Source organism: Podarcis gaigeae (genome assembly GCF_964106915.1).
Source record: "Podarcis gaigeae genome assembly, chromosome: 5".
NCBI lineage: Eukaryota > Metazoa > Chordata > Lepidosauria > Squamata > Lacertidae > Podarcis > Podarcis gaigeae.
Genome location: NC_139681.1, coordinates 57,310,662 through 57,329,786, shown reverse-complemented (window position 1 = coordinate 57,329,786; position 19,125 = coordinate 57,310,662). Strand labels below are relative to the sequence as shown.

The following is a 19,125-nucleotide window of genomic DNA, read 5'->3' as shown; positions in this document are numbered from 1 at the left end:
GAGAATGGCACTTGCTCATATTCCAGATCTTTTACGACCCCATTAAACAGACTACACATTGTATATTAACAACTTTATTTAAGTACATTGGGCAGCACCCAGCAGTGGTTCACACATCTGTGCAAAGTACAATGTCAGCCTGATAGAACCAATGCCAGATTGTAGGAAGCACCTGTCAGTTTGTTCATTGTGTAACATTGCTGCTTCAGATAACTGATGCGGAAAAACAAGGAAAAAACACAAAGGACCAGAGAGGAGGGGGCTAATGACCCACAGGGTTCCTTCCAACTCTACAGTTCTAGGATTCTCTCTCCTCCCCTATGTATTGCCTGAAACAGACTATGACACTAACCTAGGAGTTGCTCTGTCACGTCTACCAGTAGAAGCTGACATGCACTGGCTGTCATTGTTTTAGACATTTCATTAACACAAAACGTGTTTTCAAACAGTTATTTGGGGGGGGGGGGAGGTAAAAGCTCTACTCCTGGTGGAAACTGTGAGAATCAAGGCCTTTATAGAAGAGCCTGAACTGAGTATGCAGGTATTTTAGACATCAGGCAGGTCAGACACAATGACATTCTTCTAGTATAAGGCAAAAAATATGGGCCCTTCTCTTTTACCTATGGCAGAAGAGCGTAAGATTTGTAGACCCTCCCATAAACATCTCGGGCTACCCTAATGGATGTACATCTTGCCAGTGGAGATGCTAATAGTCAGGACGACCCCTTTGGTATCTGTTCCACTGAAATCAACACTAAGACCTCCTCTCTGTGTTGGTCAAAACACCCCAACAAGATTTATGCAGCTGCCACCAAGTGAGCATGTGTCAAAGCAAAGAATCTGTTAGCAATCACATTCAGATCTACTTGCTTCTCAAGCTTCATCTCCCCGATAGCAAAAGCATGTTTGCTTGAACCCAGGCTGAAAACCCAAGCAGCTAAGTTGAATAGGAACTGCCAGAGAAGACCAGTTTCAAGGCCTCATTCAGGGATGCAACAAACCTTTACATTCGGGTGTAGCTTAGTAAAACAGGATCTGGACGCCATTCAAAACCATTAGCTGCTAGGCTCATTCTAGGAGAAATGTCATTTTACTCCAGTTGAAAAACCTACAGGGCTTGGTTCAATGAAGATGTATTAATACAACTGCTACTGTCTGAAGCAGGGAAGGAGAACCTTGGGCCCTCCAGATGTTACTGGACAGCTCTCGTTATCCTTAATCCTTGGCCATGGTGGTTGGGCCTGATGGAAGGTCAGCAACATCTGGAAGGCCACAGGTGCCCAGCCCTGGCCTTAAGAAGTAGGGGAGAGAGGGGTCTCCTGGCCATGCATGTGTCTTAAGAGGGACATCTGAGATGATAAAACCTATAGTAGATCATTCACTGTAATATTGTAATATGGCTCTGTGCTAGCTTTCAGTGGCTATGTCCTCACGTGCTGAAAAAATGTACATTGCCCCAGCATTTGCTGTCTGGGCAGTCTTGCCCGCTCCTGCTTGGGGAAGCTTCATGATACATCACCTATGGGCCATGTTACTTAGAACTAAAGAGAAGAGAATACTGCTGAGATCCTAATCAGGACCCACCAATGGTACTACTCTGCCCAAGCACATCCTCTTGGGAGGTGCAGGAGGGGAAATGCCCTTAAGTAGCATATGTCTGTCTTTGAAAGACCAGCTACAACTTCTCTTGGGGATTATCCACACTTGCCTTTTGCTCCACTATTTCCAGGCACAGGTCTGCACTTCAAAAGCTCTGTGTCTGGCTGTTTGGGTTTTTGCCCTGTAGCTTTCCCTGCAGAAACCTGCTCTTTAGTGCTCAATTGGAGCAAACAAACTCAGGTTGCTAAAGAGCAGGTTTTCCCAGGGAAAGCACTGGTGGAAAACGTAGAAGGGTGTCCTGGAAAGAATGGAGGAAAGGTAGATGTGGCCCAGCTCTTGCTTAGCTCAGATATACATCCACTTTCTTTCCAAGTGTAAGCCTGTTATCCTAATAGAGAAGCCAAAAACTTCCAATTCAGCTACTCTTCCTAAGGGCGCACCTGCTTTTAAAATTAGGAAGGGACTGAAGGACTAGGAAAGCTTATATTGTCACTGTTATCACCTCACATTTTTATTTGCAAGGTTTTTTAACACTGGGTGTGTGTGTGTGTGTGTGTGTGTTGCATAATACACAAAATTTGCACTGCATTTTAACTACCTATCTATTGTGTAGGAGAGGTTATGAGATGTCCCCATCCCTTAGGCCAGACAACAACTGCAGCTTTGAGCACTGAAGGGGCTCGGGCTCCTCCTAACAAACTAAATGGCCTATTCTAATCCTCATGACATTTTCTGAGAAAGCTGATGAGTTGAAGGGCAAAACTGAAGTTTGCAGCTAAAGCACAAGGGGTCCACATTCAAAATCAATCAGTGGTAACAAACAGGACAATATTTTGCCTCCACCTTCGATTTCTTGAGTCCCTGCACTCTCGCTTCCTATTGAAGTTTCTCTTCCAATTGTTGCCTACAGAGAGACAAAATGCTTGTTTCCTGCTGTCTCATCTTCTAACACTTAAGTGGCCAAGAATGTGAAATATTTGGTTTTCAGCAGCAGCATTAAAACAACAAAAATAACCCTTTACAATAAGAAGCACCAAATGTGTATATTTTAAAAAAAGAATAAAAAAATTGATTCAAAGCAGATGATTTTCCCATTCCATTTCTGTAGCAGTACTGAAGCAGTCAAAGGACTTAACAATTAACTCTGGGATGACAGCCTCCCTCTGGAGGCCTCTTACTCAACTCCTAGAGCTCTAACAGAGTTTGTTGTTTCATCCTGCGGTGCATTCATGGAAACAGCCACTCCAAAAGTAACAGGGTACTCTAAGGAGCAGGGATAGTTGCAGGACTGACCCAACGCTACTAAGCAAGTATGGTATTCCCAGTGCCGGTGCACATGTTAAAACAGGACGTGTAGTAGATAGTAGGAAAGATAAAAATGGGGGAAACTAACGTTGGGCCCAGTTAGTAGATCAGTTACCACCAAAAGTTTCAATAAATAAATTCTAAGAGCAATTACGGGGCTTCCCAGGAAGCGTGGCTGAATAGCCCCTTTGTGCGGGGATTGTGACGTGGGCATAAAGCCTCGGCCTTTCGGAAAGAATGAACACTGTAAACCGTGAGAACACACATGAAGCAGGGGAGGGGCTTGGCAGAAGGAAGAGAGAATGAGACCACATTGCAGAGTGGCCCTGGGCACTTGGCTGCATGACAGACGACTGTCTCATCACCAGATGCCAATGCAAGGACTGTCTAGCGTAAAAAGGGAAGGGTGTTTCTGCTCTACACCATGCATTACAAACTAGTTCCTAAAATTAACTGCTCCAACCATCCTGTTGTGGTCCAGATTCTCACACACCATACTACAGATTCTCTCTCTCTCTCTCTCTCTCTCTCTCTCTCTCTCTCTCTCTCTCTCTCTCTCACACACACACACACACACACACACACACACACACTGCCGTAAATGGGTTTGTAACAGCTTGGAATGTGCTTATCCTCTTTTGTGTGCAAGAGAATTCTAAAAGTAGAGGGGGGAGGCGATGAACTGGCCATCTAAAAAACGACTGCTGAGCAACTGAGAGGAACGGGATCGTAATCAGTTGCTGTGCTCAGAGTTCCATGACAGACCTTCAACGTGGCCCATGTTCTTCCACCAGTCATTGGGAGCCCTATGCACTGGCCGCTTTGCCGCACTCTCATTTTCATCCTGCTAAGTTGCTCAGCTCCACAGCCATACTTGCCATCTTCTGCGACACAAATGTACTCCCCTCCCCACCCCCAGAACAAAGTCTATGGGCAGCTGAAAAGGGAACAGAGCTTGCCCACAGGTTCATTCCAATTTCTCACTTGCCACCTGCAAAACCAATCAAAAGTCAAGCCGAAACCCCAGCCTTCCCTTCCCTCGGGAAAGTCCAGGGCATGCTGGCACTCATCTACCCATACACATACACACCAGTGGGGAGCTCCTCAGACACTGACTCAGGAAAGTGAGCCGAGAACAGGAACGACGCTCCAAGGAGACCCCAGAATGCTGCCAGGCTAGAAGGTTTTTCGATGGATTGCCCGGGAACTATCTTCCTCATATTCTTTCTTCGAAACCCACATTTTCTTAAATGTGTCCAGTGAAGCCAAGATGGAGCCTCTGTGGGGAAGACCAGACAAGGAAGTCAGCTAGGCCTCGGCTGGCCATGTGGCTATTTTCCCTTTCTCCTACAGTTACTAGTATTCAAACTATCCTCTGGAGAACCGACGGGGTTTTTTTTTTTTTGAGGTTTCTCAACGTTAATGCCAGGAGAGGTGGCCCTCCTACATCTTTTCATATCATGCGCACGTGCAGGGGACATTCCAGGTGGCATTCGGTTCTCGAGGCCGCCATGGATTCCTGGGCTCTGGGTGAATCAACTCACTACCCCACAACATGCCCCAAAATCTTGTTACAGAAGATATGTGGGAGTTCATCAAAAGACAAAGAAATTGGAAATGATTCCCCAAAGGCAGACACAATAAAGAATGCTGCGCTGCTACAGCAGCAACAGCAACCTGCCCCATCCCTGTTAGGAGAACACCAGACTGCCCTGCTAGGGTATCTCTCCTCTTCTCTGCAGCATCCTCAAGTTGTGGTGCAGTTTCACCCTCCTCCAAAGGAGCCACCACATCACTCTACAACTATAGTAATTAGCTGTAGCTAATGGAAATGACTTTTAACTGGTTTTATTTTTGTTTCTTTCTATTAATGGTAACCCACCCTGGGACCATACGGTGAAGGGTGCGTAAGACATTCAATAATATTAAAAATGTAATCATCCACACCACACTGGATATGACTACAGGCCAGATTCTCCCTTTGCACTAGCTGCAAGTCACTTCTTCCTCCACCTGAATTAGTGAGAGCTTTCATAGTGCAGCAAGTGAACTGATGCTGTACGTACCCAATCCATGTGGAATATAATCTCTCTTGAGGAGCAGATATCTGAGAAATAAAAGAAAGGTGGATTTAGATGGAGCCAGTATTCTCCACAATCTAAGCTCACCAAGTTCTTCCCTAGCATATTATTGTCATCACTTCCCATCAGTCCCATCTATGCTCCATCCAACTGGTCTGCAGTCTAGGGTAGAGAGCCTCTCTGCAGCCTTTCCGGGTTGCATTTCGACTGCAGAAGCCACAGAGCAAGCCACGATATTTTGCATATGTCAAAATGGCCTTTGGCTCCCAAAAGCTTGCCACAATAAATATGCTGGTCTTTTAGGTATCACACGACTCTGCCAGTTTTGTTGCAATGGACAGCTAAATCTCTGGAATGAGTGCTTTTGGAAGTGTCTGGGTATCTTTGAGTTAAAAGCACAGAGAAGTGATTCCAGTGCTGTCTCCATACCGCTGCTCACATTACTGCAAACGGGCTGTGTGGAAAGACAAGCATGAGAAGAGGACCCTGCAGACGGCCATTAACAGAGGAACTGCTCACACTGAACAACTAATGCACCCACTAGATAGAGATGATCAAATCCCATCTTCCACAGAGACCCAGTTCTGCTGAGAATACCATGGGTTACCCTCAGAGAGGCAAAAGCCTAGAGAAAACACTACCTACCCTGATTTTGACATCCTTGGGGGCCAGTTTCTTCACTTCGCTCAGAAGCCTATCGCCAAAACCTGAACCAAAGACAAAAGTCAACTTCAGTTTCAAGGCAGCTGATTAAGATTCTGGCTTCTTTCCCCCGCAATTGATGGAGGCCCTGCATCCCCAAATGGCTTGATTTCAGGACTTGGTAGTAATGGAGGAAATCTCCCCATCTTTTCACTTCTCTTCCTGCCTCCCACCCAGTTGGTAATGACAAGGAGCCTGCATCCTCCACTATGGATGGCGCTGTGCTCCATTTCATGCCCATACTCCTCACTAAAGAAAATATTTAAAAAGCTGGGGCATACTTCAGGCTTCCAGGTCTACAGAAACACTGACCTGGAAAGAGAACCAGAAAGTGGGGGATTGCTTACTATATGGCAAGGTGTTGTCAATCCACAAATCTCAGGTAAATGATGCAATGGAAGGAAGGAAACCAAGCAGGGCAGAATAATGATGTCCCTTTGGTATTATATAGAAGACATGAGGAGAAGCCATTGATACTATTTCCTCAGATACCCAGCCTGCATATAAAGCCCCTTCTCCTCCAAATGGGCTGAAACCAGCATCTTTCTGGAACTCTCCTTTCCCCACGGAAAGGAACCATAAGGAGTTCCTTCTGCCCATCCTCACTCCTGGGAAGATAATGTAAACCTTGCTAGCTTCAAGGAAGAAGGGACAGAAAGGAGACTCAAGTTAAGCTCAAAGCACCGAGCATGTCCCCCAAAGGCAAAGAACCAACGGAAAGAACCTTTGAAGAGTGTTGAGCCTCCAGAGAGGACAATGTTGGAGAAGAGTGTCCGCCTCAAGTCCATATCCGACTTCTGAATGGCAAAAACCAGGACTTCGTGCAGCCCCTCGCACTCCTCCCCAATCAGATCTGGTCGGAACAACAACTCAGGGGCTCGGAATCGGGCAGGGCCAATCTGCAAACAGCACAAAAGAGAGAGTGGGCTTTTTTAAAAAAAATATATTAATTTTTAGCATATAAAATTTTTAAGACATACCACACAAATTATTATACATATATCCTTATTTAGACTTCCTTCAGCGTCTCTGATAGCCTTCCGTCTTGATTATTTCTCCTGCAATTCTTAACTTAATATTGCCTTTACATTTTCTAACAAATTGTTTCTTCCTTTCCATTTTTACAATATTTCTTAAATTACTCCTCACAGAGCTTCGAGAGAGTGGGCTTTCTTGTTCCTATATAAGTAGTCTTTATGTGCTGATAGTGAGAAATAATAGTAATAATAATAATAATAATAATAATAATAATAATAATAATAATAATTTATACCCTGCCCATCTGGCTGGGTTTCCCCTCCCACTCTTGGCGGCTCCCAACAGAATATTAATAATCATAGTAAAGCAATGAAACATTAAACACTAAAAACTGCCTTCAGATGTCTTCTAAAAGTCAGATAGGCGGGTGCCACTACTGAGAAGGCCCTCTGCCTGAAGTGATATACCTGTAGAAGCTCAGAGCCAAAGGTCATATACTCCAGCCTTTTTGAGCAGACAAACTCAAGGAAGCTCTCCCATTGAAGAAAACATTCCTATCGAGATGGCACCACCAATTACTAACATACGTATTTGTAGGGAAGTGAGCTGGTAAAAATTGTTACTGACTAGTAGCTTGTTTGCAGGGCTGGTCTATCAACTTTAAAAAACAAATATATTGGAGGAAGAGTCTGTTTTCTCAAAGCCAAGTCTCAAACGTTGTCATATTAGATTCCATCAAGTTAAGAAACAAGTTTTTTCCCCAAGTTTAATCAAAAACAACAGTGACCCAGCTAGCAAAGTAGATTCTTTCAGATATGATGCCTAGGAAATCAACAAGAAGGGAACTTAACGGACTATAAATAGACACTTTTGTTGAGTTTTAGAATAGACCACACCTGCAATCCATGTTAACAATCATAGACTCATAGAGCTGGAAGGGACTTTGAGGGTCATCTAGGAATCCTGCCCACCCACAGCTGTCCCTGGGTGGGCTCAAACCACCAACCTTCTGATTAACCGTCAGATGCACTGAACCATTGCGCCACAGAAGGAACTTCCCCACAGTTAGCCAGGGGGATTCATTAAGCCTCACCAGTGTTCGCTGACACAGCAAATGAGGAGGAACAAAGCCACCAAAGGCAAGAAAACTAGAATGCTGGGTAGGGAGGGACACGCCAATATACTCTGCCTCAGGGTCCAATTATAACACTTGAAACACTTGGGCTGGAGCTTTTTCTTCCTCCAGAAATTTTCACAGGAAGACTTCCTATGTTGAACACCACAGGCCTAAAGGCAGACAACAGCCACAATTCCTAACCAGTCTGTTGATCTGTAGAATAATAACTGAGGCTTATTTAGCAACATCTGACTTTCAACAGGGCTGTCTCTGCACAAACCTCAATGGTGCTTCCATCTGGAAGGTAGTACTGAGCTTTCTCGGTTTCTAATGTCTCATCCTTCTGTGGGTTTATTGACAGGTAACAGGCCCGCTGTGGAAGAAAGACAAGCAGAGAGTGGTAGTCAGTCAAGCACATTTTTTAAAAAGACACACTAGACACAAACACTGGTGAGAATACTCACATTACTCTTGGCCCAGACACAATACATGAGATTGCTAACCAGAGGTCTCCCACAATATGCCAAGCATAGGACACACTGTTCTCAATGAGGACACACTGTTCTCAAATCTAGTATGAAAGGGTTTGCACTATGTATATGTGTCAGCACATGGGCATGTTTGGAAGTCTTCCTAAAACGCTACCACTTCAGAAAGTGGTGGCGGGGAGAAGTCATGTTTGAAAGCTTCCCCTTTTTGTAGGTTTTAAAAAGACTTCTCTGACCATCAAAAGCTAGCAAGGATTATGTTCATTTTTTTGGATGTGCTAGTTTGTAGAAAGTTTCTGGCATGAAGGCGCGTTCGAACTTGTTATGTTCTGAAGAGGGATAGCCCCAGAAGGGATGTATCATGTCATTTTTCTGAACACAGATTGGTCTTCCCTTTCTGTCTGAGAGATGGACCTAGTGCTAAGGGAAGGTGCCGTTGAAGAGCAGGGAAAATGCAGTTCTGCACTGGAGCTCAAAGTTCAGCTTCAGGAGGCATCTGCAGCTGCAGCAGCCCTCTCTTCCCAAGTCTTCCTGAAATCTTGACACAGACCCTGCCGGATACGGTGAGATACACCAGGTGTGGCACCCCATCCCATTCTACAGCGCTCAGTTCCCACAGAAGACTAAGGGCACCCAGGCACCTCTTTGATGGTTTTGACGATTTCAAATTCAGATGACGTGTGGAAGTCGTAGCCTTCCTTCCGGAGATAAAGGCGAAGGAAACGAGAGACATCACGGCCAGCTATGTCAATCCGCATAATGGAATGGGGCATGGCAAAGCCTTCATAAATAGGAACCGCGTGGGTGACCCCATCGCCAGAGTCCAACACCACTCCTGTAGTTCGCCCTGTCGCATAACTGCAGAAAGGAAATATGTTTCAGAACACACACACAAAACAGAATTTGCGGAAGTCAACGTTAACTAATGGGGCTCCCCAACGCCATTTCCTAAGGTAACTGTTACTCCAGGACAACTTAATTTATTCTGACTTCTCTAGAACTAAGGAGCTATCTTTAAAAACAAAAACATACTGATGGTGATACTTCATTGGCCCAGACAACAAAGGGAGAAAGTTTATACTATACAGATACGCTCTGAAAAAGTGATAGGCTGGAGAACAAAACTAGAATTGACACAGAATACGAACAATGGTGATAAATTCTAACACAAATAGACACCTGAGCATTCATTTAGTCAAGAAGCCAGCATTTCTCGACGTCATCTTTGACAAGATCCAGGATGCAATCCTGTGCACACTTAGCTGAGAGTAAGCCCTTCTGAACACAATGCGGCCCACTGCTGAGTAAAAATGCACACGATTACACAAGCTAGTCACCCCGGCCAGCCCGCTTTCTTAAGGGAAAACAGACCCCATGCAAACCCATGTTTTGCATTGCAAAAAAATTGTTTCTCCTCCAAAGAATGTAAGAATAGCCTGCTGGATCAGGCCAATGGCCCATCCAGCATCCTATAATCGCAGTGGCCAACCAGATTCCTGTGGGAAACCAAGGAACAGAGCATTAACGAAAGAGGTGGAGCATAGCCATCCTGGCTAGTAGCCATTAATAGCCCTCTCTTCCATGAAAGAGAGTTCCAAGAAAGCAAAAGGGGTGGGGGAAAGTACTTACAGACTAAGCACAGCTTGCATGGAGATGAACAGGGCTGGCACATTAAAGGTTTCAAAGAAAACTTCAGCTGCTCTTTCACGGTTCTTGCGTGGGTTCAGGGGAGCCTCCGTCAGGAGTACGGGATGCTGGTGGTTGGGGACACAAAAGATTTGGCTGGGTAGGGTACCGCCAGTGATCATATGGATGTTTCCAGGTCTCCCAAAGCAATGAACAGGCAACCCCAAGACTTTATTCGGCAGTGGAAGAATTTGTCACCAGTTGCAATAGGTTGAAAGAAGGGAAATTTTGCCAGGTTCACAATGATCTTGAAGAAGTTGTCATTCTAGAGGTTTTTGCCCCACCCCTTGTAACATGCTCCAGAGTGCTTCGTGTGAAAGGGGACTAACAGTCAAGCAAAAACATTTGAAATGCAGAGTGGGCACGAGGAAAAACAACACAAGTTGAAGCAAATGGCCAGGCAAATGCTCTTCTCCATTAAGTTTTGATTCAATGAACTTTGCCTTATTTCATTTTAATTCTTTTCTGTGGTTATTTACTACCCATTCATCCAACATTCAATAGCTTACAAAGCTATTTTTAAGAATTCAGTGAAATCACATTACATCAAACATATCTTAAAACCCTGTAAACTTGACATCCCTAATATATATATATTTACTGGTAAATACTTGAGTTAGTGAATACAGGGAGCTGTATGCAGGATAGTTATGATGTGGATAGATGATAAAGAATGGAAAATCCAAGTACAGAAAGCAGTAAGGGTGCAAAGCACTTCTACCAAACCAGATATGGGAGCTTTCTTTGTTTGGCCACTTGGGGCTTGTGGATATAGAGTTAGCTCACCTCTTCAGAGAAGGTCTGGAGCTGGTCTTTTGAGTACACGTATTGCCAAATGCGTTCCATGTCATTCCAGTCTTTCACTATGCCGTGCTCCATAGGGTAGCGGATGGAAAGAAGGCCTCTGTGCTCCTGGGCAAAGCAAAGGCAAAAAACAAAACAAGGTACTTAGTCAATCAGAGGAAGGTCAGAAGAATCACCCGCTGTGTCCATCACAGAGACTTTGTAGCTCATTTCTTAATGGAGCTACTTTCCAGGAACCCCACTGAGCAGCACCATAATAATAATAATAATAATAATAATAATAATAATAATAATAATAATTGCACACCTCTTGTGCAGGAGGGAATACAGTCATACCTCAGGTTGAAGTAGCTTTGGAATAAGTATTTTCGGGTTGCACGCTGCGGCGACCCAGAGGTAACGTAGCGCGTTACTTCCAGGTTTCGCCGCTTGCGCAGGCGCTCAAAATGACATCACGCACATGTGCAGAAGCAGTGAACTGCGACCCTCGCACACGCAGATTCGCTTCTGGATGTGAACAGGGCTCCGGAACAGAGCCCGTTCACATCCAGAGGTACAACTGTATGTTATTGACAGTATGGAAGCAATATTAATGAGAATCTCTATTCTTCTATTTAGAAACAAGGAGACAAATATGAAGATGGCTACTGTAGCCACTGTCCTTCCTTCATTCTGAATGTTCACGGTTCAAATTCAGGGACCATGGAAGAGTCAGGTGGCGACAGGTCACATGTCAGACTGATCAGGAACTTTGTCCTGAAATCAGCTCTTCTCCATTAGTGCATTCACTTTTCACTGATTTGATCAGGTCTGGACTTTGGCAAGCAGAGATATTCAGTCAGGGTCAGGGATGGCTTGAGTTGTAGTCCAACAACATCCAGAGGGCCACAGGTTCCCCAATCCACAGCAACTACTGGGCCTGAATTGTAAATTATACAGGCAACAGAAATGATGCACAATACAGTGGTGCCTCGCAAGACGAAATTAATTCGTTCCGCAAGTTTTTTCGTCTTGCGAGTTTTTCGTCTTGCGAAGCACGGTTTCCCATAGGAATGCATTAAAAATCAATTAATGCGTTCCTATGGAAACCGCCTTCAGACCAGGTCCGGGACAGTCTGTCCCCCGACCTCTTCTGAAGGCTGGGGGGGGGGACAAGGGCTTTTCTTCCCACCCCCAGCATTTTAAAAAACCCCGGGACAGCATTTTAAAATGCTGGCGGGCGGCAGCGAAGGCTTCGCTGCCGCCCGCCAGCATTTAAAAATCGCCCCGGGACAGCGGAGGACTTCTCCGCTGTCCCAGGGCGATTTAAAAGCCCCCGGGAAGGCAGGCAGGGGGGACAAAGACTTTTGCCCCCCGCCAGCCTTCAGAAGAGGTCCTGGACCTCTTCTGAAGGCTGGCGGGGGGCGAAAGTCTTTGCTCCCCTCTGCCTGCCTTCAAAAGCCGTCCAGGACAGCGGAGAAACACGCTGCTTTTCTCCGCTCTCCCGGGAAGGCAGGCACGGGGGAGCAAAGACTTTTGCACCCCTCCCGCCTTCAGAAGAGGTCCTGGACCTCTTCTGAAGGCGGGCGGGGGGCAAAGGTCTTTGCTCCCCTCTGCCTGCCTTCAAAAGCTGTCCGGGACAGCGGAGAAACACGCTGCGTTTCTCTGCTCTCCCGGGAAGGCAGGCAGGGGGGAGCAAAGACTTTCACCCCCCGCCAGCCTTCAGAAGAGGTCCTGGACCTCTTCGGCAGGCCGGCGGGGGAGCAAAAGTCTTTGCTCCCCCCGCCGGCCTTCAAAAGCCGTCCAGGATAGCGGGAAGCGCTTCCCTGCTATCCCGGACTGCTTTTAAAATGCTGGCGGCTGGGGAGAAAAGCCTTTCGGCCCCCGCCGGCCTTCCTGGACCTCTTCTGAAGGCCAGAGGGGGGGGGAGTCTTTGCTCCCCACCGCTAGCATTTAAAAGAGGTCCCCGGAGATTTCCCTATGGGCTTTCTTCTTGCGAAGCAAGCCCATAGGGAAATTCGTCTTGCGAAGTGCCTCAAAAAACGGAAAACCCTTTCGTCTTGCGGGTTTTTCGTCTTGCGAGGCATTCGTCTTGCGGGGCACCACTGTACACATCAGAGGCGCCCTATTGCTTAACAAACATGTGCACATGTTATGCAAGCTCTGTTATGCATAAACAAGGCCTTCAGACTCCAAGATATTTCTAATGTGACCTGGTATTCTGGGCAAAATGTCCCAATCCTGAACTTGTTATCAGAAGAACCATAAGACTGGCAAGTGATGGTAAGCTTGAACCAAAGAGAGGGGACAGGTTTTCCCTTTCAGGTGCCTTACCCAAGGACAGAGGAGCACAATACAGCTGCCTTACCTCTGCTTTTGGTCCAATGAAAATGTCACCTTCCAAAGCTCCAGCCATAACCCGAACATGCTTTGGTCTGCCCACGCTGTAAGACATAGTGGAAAAAATAATCTCACAACACAAGGAATAGATTGAATAGTACAAATCTCAGTACAGAAATAATATAATTATGAGTTGAGGACTTAGGGTCGGTTTGGAAAAGAATATTCAAGGATACAAAACCCACAAGCAGCTATTACAGAGAATCTCAAAGCCCTTAGTATTAAGGAATCCTGCTCCACCACACCCCTGTATTAGGCCAGTCAGGGCAGATCTGAGAGCTTGTGGTTTGAAGTCCCAGAGCCAGGGTAGAACCCAAGACCTACTCTTCTCCACAATGGGCACTGTGCTGGATATGGAATTCATGGAGCCTCAATAATATAATCCAGAATTGTGCACCAAGCTACTTACTAGTTTGGAAAGCAGTACTTGGGTATCTGATCACCTGCAAAGCCAGCTTTAATCATGCCAGAGCCCTGTGGAGCAGAAAATAATTGAAGACAATTATAGAAAAACAGACCATTATTGTAAGGTGCTTCAGTTCCTGTAATATTTCTGGTAAAAATAAACTGAACAGTGCATCAGCCTAAATGTAGCACAAGTGATTTATCTGGAACCATCCCAAACTGTGCAAACAATGGCAAAACACCCCCAAAATTCCCTGATAGTACTGTAAATGTGTTTGAAATGTTCATGTTGTAAGTGACCACCAGAGGGAGCAAATCCTATTTCCACTCTTCTCATCCAGTCCAGTCAAGTTGCAGAGTGCATTCAAGAAACAGAAATAATGCAGCAGATAAAACCAGATGTATGACTTATACACTGAAGCCAAAGATCCTATGTCCTAGTAACTTAACAGAATACAGAATCATTGCACGTATCTGGGCAACATCTGCTTTTGCAAGTCCCTTGGAAAAACAGCATGCAAAGTACTTCAGAAAATGTAGATCAGAGATGCAGAACCAGTGGCTCTCCAGATGTTGCCCAGTTACAACTCCCATCCTCCCTAACCACTGGATATGCTGGCTGGGACTGATGGGAATTGGAGTCCAGGAGCAGTGAGAAGACCAGAGATTCCTCATTCCAGATGGAAATGTACAGAACAGTCTTAATTCAGTTCATGTTTCTTGCTTGCAAGTAGACCAGTACGTCCATTCTGTCCTAGATCCATTCAATTTTTAAGGCAAAATCCTAAATAAATCTGCACACCTTTCAATTTAAAAATAAATAAATTATGGGGCAATTACAAGATCGTCTAAAGGTATCCCTTGCTTATTTACTTTAAAAAAAACATTTCTACTTCCTCCAATGGTTAAAAAAGAAAAGAGCCAGAGAAGCCCTTGGACCATCCTATTGTTGTTTTTAAGTTAAATTGGAGTAAATTATCCTTGCAAACTAATCCACATGTCTGTGTTATGATCATGATCCATCAAATGGGTGGGAAGGTTTTGGTGGAGTGAACAAAAATCCTTTTCCATCCCTAAACCTTCCATTGATTAAATTTCCTGATTTCTGAACAGTTTTAATTTACTGCTCTTCTGTCCCTCAATAGCATTAGCAGCACAGTATCCTTAAGAGATTCCTCAGCATGGTGGTGGTGTTTTTTTTGTGGGGAAAATACTAAGCTTACAAGCCAAATGATCTTTTATTTAATATATCACACTCTCTGCCCCTGAGGTGGTATGTGTAAAATACCCCAAAAATCTCCATCCAGGCACTGACTAAGACTACATGTGCTCAGCTTCAACAAGGTTGCTGTGTCATGTGCCTTCTGATGATGCCCTCATCTATTAGCTATTTAAATATTTAGGAGACACTGGATACAGGAGAGAAATAATGTCAGTTTTAACAAGCTACCTAGCACGCACCTCTACAAAGTCCATTATTGCAGAACATTAGTAAGAAAGGGTTGCATTCCCAGAGATTTCAGAGGAAGCTTTATATACATATTTAAATTGGCAGATTAAGCCCTCATACTAGCAAACAGGCAATGAAAGTGCAGAAAAATTCACTGTACTGCCCAAGGCCAAACAGAATGAAGAAAAAGCACTGGGTGTGTGCGTGGGTGATACAAGCTCATGCTTCTAAATGAGAAGCGTAAAGGTCAGAAGAGGCAGCGTGATTAAGGAGAATAAAGGGAATCTTACTCATTTTGGTATTTTATTTCATAAAATTTACCCACCACATGACAGTAAAAAAAAAACAACCCTTTGCTGAAGTCAGCCTGTTTTATCACCTCTGCCAGACCTTTAGAGTTATTGTTTGAATAAAGGCCCAGGAGAAAGGTGTCGAAGGAATATGTAACTGGGTTTTTTCCAAGGCATTCTGGGAAGCACTGTTCTTAATACAGAACACATCATGTTGGAATTAGAGGCAGCATCTAACACTGGTTTCTACCTGCAGAAATGCCTGCTGGGAAGAATGGACACTGGCTTCCAGAGGAAAGCAGGACCCACAATCGAGGCATCACAGGAGGCTACACTCTTAAGAACATCACCAGACCACATACTCATTTCTCCACCACTAACCAATCATAACAAACCAGGCGAAATTTAAGGGTCAAGAAGACCAACTAGCACAGTCTAATCTCCAATAATAGCCAATGAACTTCAAAAAGGCGGGACAAGCTGGGGTCCTGAAGGCTTGAGTGGGTAAACCCAAGCGAGTAGCAACGTAAGGAGCCAATCAGAGGACGAAGAAGCCCCAAGGGCGTGCACTACCCCTTAATTAAGGCTCTGTTGTTCTTCGCAATGCACCGCCCAGCGACTGACTGGCAGAGGAAGCAGCCAATGGGAACCCGGGCTGGGTCATCGAAAGGGAGACAAGAAGGACCAGCTTCGGGAAGCAGGTGATGGTGCACGAAGCACCCGGTGGAAAGGAAGGGGGAGCCTCCTGGGAAGAGGAGGGGGCGCCGAAGGGCCTCCAGGGGGGAGTCCAAGGCCCCGGCAGCCCGCAGGGATCGCGGCAGAACTCCCCCCCGCCCCCACCTCCTCAGGGGACCACAGCACAGAGGGGCCCAGTCAGGGCCGGACTCACGTTATCAATCACCACCGGCTGGTTCGCGATCACATCGTAGGACTCCATGGCGAGCGCCCGCGCGCCGCCGCCGCCGCCGCCTCAGTCAATGCCAAAGCAAAGCGACAGCGCAGGCGGCAAAGCGCATGCTCGGGACGCGAAGCGAAGCCTGCTGGGAAACCGAGTTTCTTGTCGAGGGAAAAGAAAGCCCTCCTCCAGTTGGCTCGCCCGGGATTTCAGGAAGAGATAGAAAAAGGGTAGAGGGGACCATCGCGCTGCTCGAACGTGTCGTTTCGTGTTTCCGATAAGAAATCAAATACTGTATAATACATGGCCTTGGGGCGGAAGTGAGAAATCAAAGCTTTAAGGTAGCTGCGCGATTGTGCCTTGGCGCGTCCACTCGCAAACAGAACAGAGCAGCCAAGAGAGGAGTTCATCCTTAAAAAATAAAAAAAGTTGTGCATTTAAATATTGTTCTACCTTGTTAAAACTATAGTCCTGACGATTCAAATGCCAATGAAAATGTAGTGCATTACATATACTGCAGAGGTGCGGATAGGAGAGCTTGGCTTTCAACATCCGTGCAATGAAGATTCTTCTGAACACGGCAGGTTAGAGTCCGGCTACAGCGGATAATTCTTTATAGCCCCGTTAGGTTGGTTGGCCATCCGTCTGTCTCGGGAGACAAGGGAAGAATTGTATTATATGTCTTTCTGTCTACTGCGAATTCAGAATATTGCAAGATAGCATATAACCCCATTTCATGTTACACCCAGTATTGTTATCCCAAGTTGGATGTAGACTGAGTCACAAAGTAAAATCTTAGTTTTCATCATTTAACAAAGTGTGATTCGAACCCGGAAGTTGAAGGGATCCGTCTGCTAATAATTTTATATCCCTAACGTGATGTTTCTATTACTCTTCCGAAAGTGTACTTGCACTGGGCCGGAAGGCTTTTCTTCGCGGTGGATTGTGGGAACTGTAGTTCCATTGTGTGAGAGCCTTACAGCGTGAGTTCTTTGTGCAATCCACCCAATGCACGGATCATTGCCGTGCTCCTTTATTCTGCGTTGCTTGGCTGACCTTTATAAACTTGGACTGTGACAATTTCTAATATTGAATATGTTTGATTTCTAGCCTATCTCTCACCTCCCTGAACACGCTGTCAAAGATATTTTTCATAATCTCAAATTCTAGATCTGTAACATTTTGAATAATAAAATTCTATTATGACAATCTCGACGGTTTGAACATCCTGCCCTCACAAAGCAACCATGTAGTCTTTCTCCCCACAATCACCCCACCCAATTTTGGAAGGGGTATAATGGATTCTCCCGCTAAAGCTCATATATATGGCAATACTTTTCTGTTGCGGGAGTGGGGGAATACCAGTTTTGAAACCATCTGCTTTTCTACAAAATGTGAGAAGCTGGATGATGTGAGGAAAATAAAAACCATTAACAATATGTGACTTTAAGTTAATAGAGGGGAAAACATTCAGGAAGAACCAGCAGTTTGGAATACAGTGGTACCTCGGGTTACAGACGCTTCAGGTTACAGACTCTGCTAACCCAGAAATAGTACCTCGGGTTAAGAAACTTTGCTTCAGGATGAGAACAGAAATTGAGCGACGGTGGCGCAGCGGCAATGGGAGACCCCATTAGCTAAAGTGGTACCTCAGGTTAAGAACAGTTTCAGGTTAAGAACGGACCTCCAGAACGAATTAAGTTCTCAGGTTAAGTACTTAATTTGTGAAGCGTCTGTAAACTGAAGCGTATGTAACCCGAGGTACCACTGTACTGGATTCAAACTGTTGTGGGGCAGATAGTATCACAACCAAGAAAAGTATTCTCTGGCTATACCAGGCATATTGGATTCATGGAATCCTCTTGGAAGATTGCCAACTTGCATTGACAATCAATGATTCAATAGACTTTCCAATTTAGATGATTTTTTGTGCAAATTAATGTCACAAAACATTTGTTAACAGACCAATAGCCATAATAATTAGTGTACACTGAAATTAAAATACTTCATTTTTTTAATAAAATATTTATTAAGGGTTTTTAAATACAATACAAATAAATAAGACACAGTGATACATTTTCATAACACATTTTCTTATCATCTTTGGACTTCCTCGCAACTCCCACTCCTGCGTTTTTAATTTAAAGATTAATCCAGCAGTTTAGCAATGTTGTTTCACACATTTTATCTCAACTTGTTTGAAATCTTAAAAAAAATTAATTTTAGCCTAATCATTATCAAATTTAAACTTCTCCTCATAGATCATCTGTTTTAATGGTGCTAAGTTGTTTATGATCTAGCTTCCAGTTTAACATTCATACAGTTTATAATATTTTTGCAAATAAATCTTGAATTTCTTCCAATCCTCTTCTACCGTCTCCTCTCCCTGGTCTCGGATTCTGCCAGTCATCTCAGCCAGATCCATGTAGCCTATCAGTTGCATCTGCCATTCTTCCAGTGTAGGTAGATCTTGGGTTTTCCAATACTTCTGAAATTAAAATACTTCAAATATGCAATCCAACTAGTGTGATTTATGAATATGTATTTTGAAGATATCAAATTAACATTTTTAAGGTTGCAGGTTTATATGTACACTTTCTTGGGATTAAATTGCACTGAACACAGTACAGCACAGTAAAAAAAGCTTAGTATCGCTCTGTACATCAGCAAGATCAACAAAAATCATATACACACATTTCAGTCCAGGTCTTCCACCTCTTACAATACCTTCCTTTGTATGTTTATGTAAGTCCCTTTGTGTTCAAGTTCTAGGGGTAAGTGTCTTTAGGACTTTAGCCTAAGAAAACACCAAGTGTGCGCATTTGTCCTTTTCCCAGTCTTTTTTCCTGTCAGATCATAGGCAAAGATCAAACCTAGATTATGATACAGTATAGTTTTGTATTCTATGTACAGTGGTACCTCGGGTTACATATGCTTCAGGTTACA

The 19,125-nt window shown here is 44.6% G+C and overlaps 1 protein-coding gene across 2 annotated transcripts; it reads right to left on the bottom strand.

Moving 5' to 3' along the window:
• Positions 1 to 58: 58 nt before the first annotated feature.
• On the bottom strand, positions 59 to 16,345 carry ACTR1A (actin related protein 1A). Of its 2 annotated transcripts, XR_014563996.1 has the most exons (12): positions 16,174 to 16,324; positions 13,549 to 13,613; positions 13,108 to 13,183; positions 10,743 to 10,868; positions 9,900 to 10,024; positions 8,912 to 9,128; positions 8,063 to 8,155; positions 6,412 to 6,586; positions 5,631 to 5,692; positions 4,971 to 5,011; positions 3,498 to 4,183; positions 59 to 3,460 (listed from the first exon to the last, which is right to left on the bottom strand). XR_014563996.1 is itself a non-coding variant. In XM_083738039.1 (11 exons), exons 1-11 carry the CDS (start codon positions 16,219 to 16,221, stop codon positions 4,081 to 4,083), a joined length of 1,131 nt encoding a protein of 376 aa, XP_083594165.1. In that variant the 5' UTR covers positions 16,222 to 16,345; the 3' UTR covers positions 59 to 4,080. The 2 variants fall into 2 exon arrangements, 1 of the variants encoding a protein (XP_083594165.1); XM_083738039.1 differs by having other exon boundaries at positions 59 to 4,183; positions 16,174 to 16,345.
• Positions 16,346 to 19,125: the final 2,780 nt, after the last annotated feature.

What these genes read in the sequence shown, in the direction of transcription:
- ACTR1A (XM_083738039.1), bottom strand. Translation starts at nt 16,221, where the DNA reads ATGGAGTCCTACGATGTGATCGCGAACCAGCCGGTGGTGATTGATAAC. An exon ending in ATGCAAGCTGTGCTTAGTCT is followed by an intron (nt 9,129 to 9,899) that starts GTAAGTACTTTC and finishes TCCTTTCTGCAG; the next exon opens with TTATGCGACAGGGCGAACTA. An exon ending in TCGTCAAAACCATCAAAGAG is followed by an intron (nt 8,156 to 8,911) that starts GTGCCTGGGTGC and finishes TTTCTTCCACAG; the next exon opens with CGGGCCTGTTACCTGTCAAT.